The sequence below is a fragment of the Triticum aestivum genome, chromosome 5A (genome assembly GCF_018294505.1).
Source record: "Triticum aestivum cultivar Chinese Spring chromosome 5A, IWGSC CS RefSeq v2.1, whole genome shotgun sequence".
Taxonomy (NCBI): Eukaryota; Viridiplantae; Streptophyta; class Magnoliopsida; order Poales; family Poaceae; genus Triticum; species Triticum aestivum.
The window spans coordinates 479,707,343-479,717,232 of record NC_057806.1 but is presented as its reverse complement, the minus strand read 5'-3'; the positions used below and the strand labels follow the sequence as shown (position 1 = coordinate 479,717,232).

Genomic DNA, 9,890 nt, shown 5'->3' with positions numbered 1-9,890 from the left:
GGCCCGTCAAATGACATCTCGAGTATGTGTTCCGGATGTTACAATCACTTTGGGTGACTATAAGTTCTTTTCCTCTCCAAATGTTCTTGGTGACTCGGATATTGATCTTATTCTCGGAATGGATTGGCTTTCTAAGCACAAGGCTCAGCTTGATTGTGCAGCCAGGCAGATTCAATTGACTCATTCGTCTGAGGATGTAATTGTCTTTGCCGCTTGTGACGATACCATCCGTCTGTTTTCTCTCAATGAGAAGGGTGAACTCGATGACATTTCGCAAATTCCAGTCGTTTGCGAATATCAAGACGTCTTTCCAGAAGAGCTTCCAGGAATGCCTCCGCACCGGCCAGTTGAATTCGTTATTGATCTTGAGCCCGGTACGGAACCTGTGTGCAAGCGTCCTTACAAGCTCAGACCTGAAGAGTTGAAGGAGCTGAAGAAGCAACTCGTTATTCAAGAGAGAATGGGTCTCATCCGGCCTAGTTCTTCTCCGTGGGGTTGTGGTGTTCTTTTTGGGAAGAAGAAGGATGGAATGGACCGACTTTGTGTTGATTACCGTCCATTGAACAAGAAGACCATCAAGAACAAATACCCACTTCCCAACATCAACGAGCTATTCGAACAACTCAAAGGTGACCAAGTATTCTCCAAGCTTGATCTCCGTATGGGTTATCATCAGATTCGAATCCGTGAGCAAGAATTCCCAAGACAGCCTTCAGGACAAGCTATGGTTCATATGAATACACTGTCATGTCTTTTGGCCTCGTCAACGCTCCTCCGACTTTCTCTCGCATGATGAACTTCATCTTCAACGCCTACACCAATGACTTTGTTTTGGTCTATCTCGACGACATTCTGGTTTTCTCGAAGAACAAGGAAGATCATGCCAAGCACTTGCGTTTGGTACTCGATAAGCTCAGAGAACATCAGTTCTACGCCAAGTTCTCCAAGTGCGAATTTTGGCTCGATGAGGTTCTTTATCTTGGTCATATCATCTCTGCCAAGGGCATTGCGGTGAATCCTGAGAAGGTGTCTGCAATTGTGAATTGGGAACCTCCTCAGAACGTGAAGCAACTCCGTAGCTTCCTCGGTCTCGCAAGCTACTGCCGAAGATTCGTTGAAAACTTCTCTAAGATCGTGAAGCCTCTCTCAAATCTTCTCCAGAAGCACGTCAAGTACGTTTGGTCTACGGAGTGTGACATTGCTTTCAACACTTTGAAAGAGAAATCGATCACTGCTCCAGTTCTCACTCCGCCTGATGAATCCAAGCCGTACGAGGTCTTTTGTGATGCCTCTCTCCAAGGTCTTGGCGCAGTGTTGATGCAAGAGAAGAAAGTTGTTGCTTATACCTCTCGCCAGTTGAAGCCCAATGAGAAGAACTACCCCACTCATGATCTCGAGTTGGCGGCAGTTGTGCATGCTCTTTTGACTTGAAGACATCACTTATTGGGAAGAAAAGTGGACATCTTCACCGACCACAAGAGTCTCAAGTACATCTTCACTCAGCCTAATCTCAACCTCAGGCAAACTCGATGGGTCGAAATGATTCAAGAGTATAATCCGAGTATCGAGTATACTCCACGCAAGGCCAATGTGATTGCTGACGCATTGAGCAGGAAGGCTTATTGTAACAGCCTGATTCTCAAGCCTTATCAACCCGAGCTTTGTGAAGCTTTCTGCAAACTTAATCTGCAAGGTTTTCCTCAAGGTTTCCTCGCCAACCTTCAAGTCTCTCCTACCTTGGAAGACCAGATTCGCCAAGCTCAGCTTCTTGATGCTATGGTGAAAAAGGTGAAGATTGGGATTGCCAAGAGTCAACCCAAGTACAAGTGCTACCGCCTTGATGACAAGGATACTCTCTTCTTCGAGGATCATATTGTTGTGCCCAAAGGTGACCTCCGTAAAGTGATCATGAACGAGGCTCACAATTCTCTCCTCTCCATCCACCCTGGGAGTACGAAGATGTATCAGGACCTTAAGCAGGCTTATTGGTGGACTCGAATGAAGCGCGAGATTGCTCAATTCGTGAATGAATGTGATGTCTGCAGAAGAGTGAAGGCAGAACACCAAAGGCCAGCTCGTCTCCTCCAACCTCTTGCCATTCCAGAATGGAAGTTTGACCACATTGAGATGGACTTCGTGACTGGGTTTCCAAAGTCCAAGCGTGGCAATGATGCTATATTCGTTGTCATCGACAAACTCACTAAAGTAGCTCACTTTCTGCCTATCAAAGAGTCAATCACTGCAGCTCAATTGGCGGAACTCTATACCTCTCGAATTGCCTCTCTGCACGGTATTCCACAACTGATCTCTTCAGACCGTGGCAGCATCTTTACCTCCAAGTTTTGGGATTCTTTTCAGAAGGCCATGGCACCAACATCCGCTTCAGCACAGCTTTCCATCCTCAAACTAGCGGTCAAGTCGAGCGTGTCAACCAGATTCTTGAAGATATGCTCAGGGCTTGTGTGATCTCCTTCGGCATGAAGTGGGAGGATTGTCTTCCTTATGCTGAATTCTCCTACAACAACAGTTTTCAAGCAAGTTCGGGCAAGGCCCCATTTGAAATTCTGTATGGCAGGAAGTGTCGTACCCCTCTCAACTGGTCCGAAACCGGTGAACGTCAGCTTCTCAGAAATGACTTAATCACAGAGGCAGAGGAAATGTGCAAAGTCATTCGAGATAACCTCAAAGCAGCCCAATCCCGCCAGAAGAGCTACTATGATAGTAAGCACCGTGATTTGGCTTTCGAGATCGGAGATCATGTTTACCTCCGCGTCTCTCCTATGAAAGGTACTTGTTGCTTCGGGGTGCCCCTGCCTCCGTATATAAAGGACCAAAGGGGGGGAGGCCGGCCGGCCATCATAGGCGCGCCAGGAGAGTCCTACTCCCTCTGGGAGTAGGATTCCCCCCCCCCCAATCCTAGTTGGAATAGGACTCGCGGAGGGGGGAAAAGAGAAAGGGGGGCCGGCCCCCTCTCCTTGTCCTATTCGGACCAAGGGAGGGGAGGGGCACGCGGCCCACTTTGGGCTGCCCCTTCTCTTTTCCACTAAGGCCCATTAAGGCCCATCTAGCTTCCGGGGGGTTCCGGTAACCTCCCGGTACTCCGGTAAAATCCCAATTTCACCCGGAACACTTCCGATATCCAAACATAGGCTTCCAATATATCAATCTTTATGTCTCGACCATTTCGAGACTCCTCGTCATGTCCGTGATCACATCCGAGACTCCGAACAACCTTCGGTACATCAAAACTCATAATAACTGTCATCGTAACCTTAAGCGTGCGGACCCTACGGGTTCGAGAACAATGTAGACATGACCGAGACACGTCTCCGGTCAATAACCAATAGCGGGACCTGGATGCCCATATTGGCTCCTACATATTCTACGAAGATCTTTATCGGTCAGACCGCATAACAACATACGTTGTTCCCTTTGTCATCGGTATGTTACTTGCCCGAGATTCGATCGTCGGTATCCCATACCTAGTTCAATCTCATTACTGGCAAGTCTCTTTACTCGTTCTGTAATACATCATCCCGCAACTAACTCATTAGTCGCAATGCTTGCAAGGCTTGAGTGATGTGCATTACCGAGAGGGCCCAGAGATACCTCTCCGACAATCGGAGTGACAAAACCTAATCTCGAAATACGCCAACCCAACATGTACCTTTGGAGACACCTGTAGTACTCCTTTATAATCACCCAGTTACGTTGTGACGTTTGGTAGCACCCAAAGTGTTCCTCCGGTAAACGGGAGTTGCATAATCTCATAGTTACAGGAACATGTATAAGTCATGAAGAAAGCAATAGCAACATACTTAAACAATCAAGTGCTAAGCTAACGGAATGGATCAAGTCAATCAGATCATTCAACTAATGATGTGACCCCGTTAATCAAATAACAACTCTTTGTCCATGATTAGGAAACATAACCATCTTTGATTAACGAGCTAGTCAAGTAGAGGCATACTAGTGACACTCTGTTTTGTCTATGTATTCACACATGTATTATGTTTCCGGTTAATACAATTCTAGCATGAATAATAAACTTTTATCATGACATAAGGAAATAAATAATAACTTTATTATTGCCTCTAGGGCATATTTCCTTCAACAAGGTCACTCTCCACCGCCAACATGGTGGCCTGGGGGTCAGAAATCTGCAAGCACACAATCACGCCATGCTTTGCAAGTTCCTATCCAAGATACTGCAGCACTCAGACATCCTTTGCTACCAGTGGTTCGCTCTGCAATATTGCCAAGCTGCAATACCTCTTGGGCCCTCCAGTCGAGACACTGCCATGTGGTGTGGTTTCAAGGATCTCATTCCCATGGTCATAAACTTTTCACGATGCACCCTGGGCTTGGGCAAGCTCATCTCCTTCTGGCATGATCATTGGGTGGAAGCAGACAGACTCTCCCTGCTGCTTCCTATTCTCTAGTCCTTCGCCAGAAACCATTGCTGCTCGGTTAGCTCACAGTTCTCGGACGGTGCCTGGTCAGTGCAACTCCACCCCCATCTCTCTCACTCTGCTGAGCACGAGTTACAACTGCTGCATCATCTCATTACTCCCCTGGCTCCGGTTGACTTGGGCAAGGATTTGTGTTCCCTCTCGGTTTTTGTTAAACAGATCAACACGGGCTACTTCTACCGTCTGCTGACCTTCCGGGGTGCTTTCTGTGCTTTCCACGATTGGGTCTGGGATGCATTGATCCCCTTGAAGCACAAAACCTTTCTTTGTTTAGCTTTTTGGGGCCGGTTAAACACCAGAGACAACATGATCAAGAAGCATTGGACGGCCGTTGTTGCACACTCGGGTTGTGATATATGCCCAGCAGTGGAATCAGTTCATCATATAATGCTACACTGCAGGACGGCGTCTACCCTCTGGCACCACCTCCGTTTGGCACCGTTGGCTGCTAGATCGCCCGATATGCTCTCCTTCGTCCAGCAAGCTGCTACTCGGTTGCAGTTCAAGCGCAAATGGAACGTGGATTTTGCTGCCTGTGCCATCGCTCTTTGGCATGCACGCAACGATCGTGTTTTCAACTCCAGGACATGGACTGACTCTTATGTCAGATTCTATGCTACAGATTTGATTCGACTTTGGCGCCACAGGTCCAAGAAGAAGCAAGATAAGAAGGACCTCATGTTTTGGGGCAACCTCGTAGCAGCATAGTCACATAAGTTTCCTCTTGTTGTTCTTTCTACTACCTGCCTCACCCCACACCTCTCTTTTTTTCTTTCCTTGTTGGTTTGCACCAAAGTGCATTCCACAAACTTCATGTAACCACACGTTGGTCCTCAGGCTTAGGCCTGCTTTGAAATATAAAGGTGGCCTGGTGCCCCTTTCTTTTATTTTTTTTTAAAAAAGGTTGCATAGGGACAGGTGTGCGTAGGTGCGTTGATAGAAACGAGTGTATGTACGTGTATATGGGCATCTGCGTTGTATCATATTCCCTCCTTTTCGGTTTATAGGGATTATCTCAAAATTTTAGTTTTTCCATTTTATAAGGCTCAATTTGATTGTTCCCTATCACATGTTTAGACTTTAAGGTGCATTAAATCATTACATGCAAGTATTAAGAGAAAACTGATCAATGCATGCACTTTATGCATGCATGCATTGCAATTAATGCATTCATAAACATAATTTTTTGAGAAAAACAAGAGCATTAATTGGGTGCTTTTGCAAACTACAAAAAATATTCCACCAGTCATCATCTATCTTAGTTGGTGAGATTTTTAAATTAAGACTTATAAACCGGAAAGGAGGGAGTATAAAAAAATACATGTAAATTACTAGGATTCGAAAAGTGCATGTACGAGGACGTGCGCAGAGCATGACTAGATTATCGCTAGTAACAACGAGAAACGCCCTGAGGCATTTGGCGCCATCCAGCCGGCGGCGAAAAGGTCGCGGCGCGATGGGTTCCGACTTCCGACACTACGCACCAACTGCCCCTTTGTCGTCTCGACACCGTGTCGCGAGGAGTCCTTGTTTAGCCGGCGTAATCTTTTGCTGCCGATTGGCGCCGTGAAGTCTACCGGCAAGTGGGTGGAGAGAGTCTCAACCCGCCAGGCTGCGACAGACATATAAAAGAGCCGACGAGGCCGAGGAGGCAGCTAGCAGCATTCCAGCAAACCGTCCCGCGGGTGTTGACTCTGGTAGAGGAGGAGGAGGTGGAGGAGGATGGCACCGCCGCGACACGTGTGCGTGACCGGCGGCGGCGGGTTCATCGCCTCGTGGCTCGTCAAGCTGCTCCTCTCCCGGGGCTACGCCGTCCACGCCACGCTCCGCGACCCATGTATGTCTTGCCCCGGTATTATATTATACCCGGTCTGATGACCCTCCGGCCAAGTTGGTAATGGCGGGGTGCTGTTTCAGGTGATCCCAAGAACGCCCATCTGATGCTGCTGGACGGGGCGGCGGAGAACCTGCGGCTGTTCAAGGCCGACGTGCTCGACCGCGCCGCGCTGGCCGCCGCCGTCGAGGGGTGCGAGGGCGTCTTCCATGTCGCGACCCCTGTGCCCGTGGATAAGCTCGTCGATCCTGAGGCAAGTATATACATCTGCCAATTCACCGTGTGCGGTGCGTCGTACTGTTATTAGTTCACAAATTTGCATAATTCCCCACGATTTCTTCGTGCATCCGTGGAGTCTTCCATAACCGTAGTAGCATCAGCCATCAGGAAATTGTTCAACGGAATATTGGTTTTTCTATTATTCTTGTTGTCGTCGACGCAAATATAATTTTACCATTCGATCGATATCTACTTATGTCTGGTTTAATTTACCCCACAAAAAAAAGTCTGGTTTAATTTAAAAATATTTCTACTTCCTTTTTTTCAGGAACTAATAATATATTTTTTGAGGAACAAATATATCCACTTCTGCATACAAATTTGCTTCATTAGATTCACTGTAAAATACAGTATATTATAAAGCTAATACATATATTTGATATCGTAGATCAGATTTTTTTGAGTTAGCACAATCTTATTAGAACTTCAATTATTTCATAGTGGAGTGAGTAAAAACATTTTATGACGTTAATCATGGTTGTATATTTGTAAATTTTGGTGTGAAAACATAAACACGTCCTCTCTCAGTCTCTGTATACAGTGAAAGCATGTGGTCATATTTTGTATACAAAATATCATATTATTCAAAACTCGTTTGTACCAAAAAAATCAAAGGAAGTCTATAGTAATATTTTCGTGCAATTTGGCTATTTTCATACTTCCGCAAAAGAAAACCATGTGTATACTTAAATATATTCACAAGTGTTTGCATGGATGTTGTCCCGTCATCTTCCATTCTAGCCAAAACATTTGCAAAAAAGAATAATCATTTCAGGACAATAACATGCCTGAAGTTTAAACCACACTAAGAAAAATACCATCTTGCTGTATAAATAGGTGAAATAAAAGGTGCCATACATCTTATTTTGAGAAACAAGTCAAACACCGTCTCTTCGTCATTGCTTTATTTAATCCTACACCACCATGTTCCTACATACATATGCCATAGTTTCATAATTTCTTCTTGCAAAAAAAGAAAAGTTCATACATATGCATGTTGCTTTTCATGAGCACTGTGGCTCTTTTTTCTTTCTGTTTAAACAATGAGCACTCTAGATCTGCTTGCTCTCCACTTAAAGGACCCCTCGATAACTAAATAAATGAAAGGTCCACCACCGGCCAGACGCTCATACATATGCCATAGTTTCATAATTTCAGAAGCTCCTCTACATTGAGGGCCGGGATTCTCTGATTAACATGGGATTTTCTAACAAATCTCTCTATTTCATTTGTATTGTGTTTTTAGTATATAATTGATAATTGACAGAGATAGATACTCTTAGAAGAATGTGACTTACTGATGTTGAGACTATTACAAGCGTTGTTGGAATTGTGAAATCTTTAATGGTATGATTCTAATCTTGTGCCAATTTTAACCGTGCAGTCGGAAGTAATTATGCCTGCTGTCAAGGGCACCTCGAATATTCTAGAAGTTTGTTCAACTATGAAGGTTCAGAAAGTTGTGGTGGTGTCATCCACTGCTTCTGTTCATTTCAACCCGAACTGGCCTCAGGATAAACCCAAAGATGAGAGTTGCTGGTCGGACAAAAACGTGTGCATGGAAAATGAGGTTAGTATGTTTGAAGTTCAGAAAAAACGTCGGTCGCAACGTGCATTGTGATGTAAGAAGCCTATTATACAGGAGTAGGAAACACACACAAACATTCCATGTCGCACGCACAGTCTAGACTTTCCATCTGAACTCTAAAGACACTTAGTGATAGTAATTAGGAGCGTATTCGATCACCCATATTAGAACTCTAAACTTTTTCTTCCCTCGATCCCCGCTGGCGAGGCTGTGAGTTTGCCTCCTCTCTGCCTACCGCTTTAGCGGCCGGTGGTGGGTATATGAGCGGTGAAAACAGTGTGTTGGCGGCTCGTTCCAGCGTCAACAATGGTCATTCGGTGGTTGTGTCAAAGTTCTATATATTTGTTGTGTAATATCCCTGTCGTATTTCAGTTTTATTCTCTAGTCCCAGGGCTAAGTTCAACTCTTTACAATTTTGGCTGGCAGCTTTGGTACTTTCTTGCAAAAACTGTTGCTGAAGAGACATCCTGGGAATATGCAGAAAAGAATGGGCTAGACATCGTAACAGTATGCCCTTGTATTGTTTTTGGTCCACAACTACAACCTGTTGTCAATACCACCAGCGAACTTCTTCTCTATCTTATAAAAGGTCCCCGCATCATATCCTGTTCTTTTCCATTTTTTTATTTGTAGTAATATCACTTATGTCTGACAAACAGGTCATGTTATGGAGTGGCTCATCCACCAGAATTTTGAAGGGGAAAACATGAAAATCTTATGGTGTGTCTTCGAAGAACTGCTTATCTCGTTTTTTGTCTACTAACTTTTTGTCAATTTCATTGCAGGAGGTCCTAACGCGATGAACGACGTGATGTGGGAGATAGTCGATGTCCGTGATGTGGCTGATGCTTTGCTTCTGGTATACGAGAAACCAGAATCATCTGGAAGATATATCAGTGCACCAAATTACATTACCACAAAAGCCATGGTGGAATTGCTAAGGAAGGCGCACCCTAACTACAATTACGTGAAGTGGTGGGTCTCTTACCATGCGTTCCTTGTGTGCAGCAAATGGCGCATTCTGTTTCCATGGTTTGAACAGCTCTCTTTGTTTCTTGCAGCAAGACTGATGTGGAACATAACTCTCCCATCTCACTGACCTCGTCGGAAAAATTGAGAAATCTGGGTTGGAAGCCAAGGAAATTGGAGGAGACGCTCCTGGATAGCATCGAATACTACCAGAAGACGGGGCTTCTGCAGGATGCCGATGGAGAGGGATACTCGTACCACCTTCCTGAAATGTTCAGCTTTTTTCATGCTGCCGAGTAATAAAATCGAGTGTGGTAGCGGTGGTGCGAGTGCTTCCACATATGCCATTGTGCTTGTGGAAATGTTGAATGGTATCGTTGGTGACCATCCGATGAGACAGGACTGGAAGTGTTTAGACGATGATGCCTCCAATGTAAAATATTTGATTTTGTAAATCCTCCAATGTAAAATATTTATCTGCACTATTTTCTTTCACATTTATCATTTTCGTACATATGTGCAGATCTATTTATACATATTCTTTTTTCATCCTTTTCGAAAAAAAACACATTCTTTTTTCGTTTCTACCAGTCCACATATGTATCAATTTGAATGAACTCAAATTTGATCCTTTGTTAAGTATTACTCATGTGTCCACCCTCGTCTCCAACGCTCAAAGTGTTTTCATCAAAACTCGGAGCATCCACAGCAACTTCATGTATGTTCGAAACCTTGCGCGGCGCCTTCA

The 9,890-nt window shown here is 44.9% G+C and overlaps 1 protein-coding gene across 1 annotated transcript; it reads left to right on the top strand.

The window, feature by feature from the left end:
* Window positions 1-6,141: 6,141 nt before the first annotated feature.
* LOC123107262 (phenylacetaldehyde reductase-like) lies at window positions 6,142-9,646 on the top strand. Its single transcript, XM_044529257.1, has 6 exons — window positions 6,142-6,309; window positions 6,390-6,586; window positions 7,970-8,155; window positions 8,600-8,762; window positions 8,959-9,148; window positions 9,235-9,646. Exons 1-6 carry the CDS (start codon window positions 6,195-6,197, stop codon window positions 9,440-9,442), a joined length of 1,059 nt encoding a protein of 352 aa, XP_044385192.1. The 5' UTR covers window positions 6,142-6,194; the 3' UTR covers window positions 9,443-9,646.
* The last annotated feature ends 244 nt before the right edge of the window (window positions 9,647-9,890 follow it).

What these genes read in the sequence shown, in the direction of transcription:
- LOC123107262 (XM_044529257.1), top strand. Translation starts at nt 6,195, where the DNA reads ATGGCACCGCCGCGACACGTGTGCGTGACCGGCGGCGGCGGGTTCATC. An exon ending in CGCCACGCTCCGCGACCCAT is followed by an intron (nt 6,310 to 6,389) that starts GTATGTCTTGCC and finishes GTGCTGTTTCAG; the next exon opens with GTGATCCCAAGAACGCCCAT. An exon ending in TCTTCTCTATCTTATAAAAG is followed by an intron (nt 8,763 to 8,958) that starts GTCCCCGCATCA and finishes ATTTCATTGCAG; the next exon opens with GAGGTCCTAACGCGATGAAC.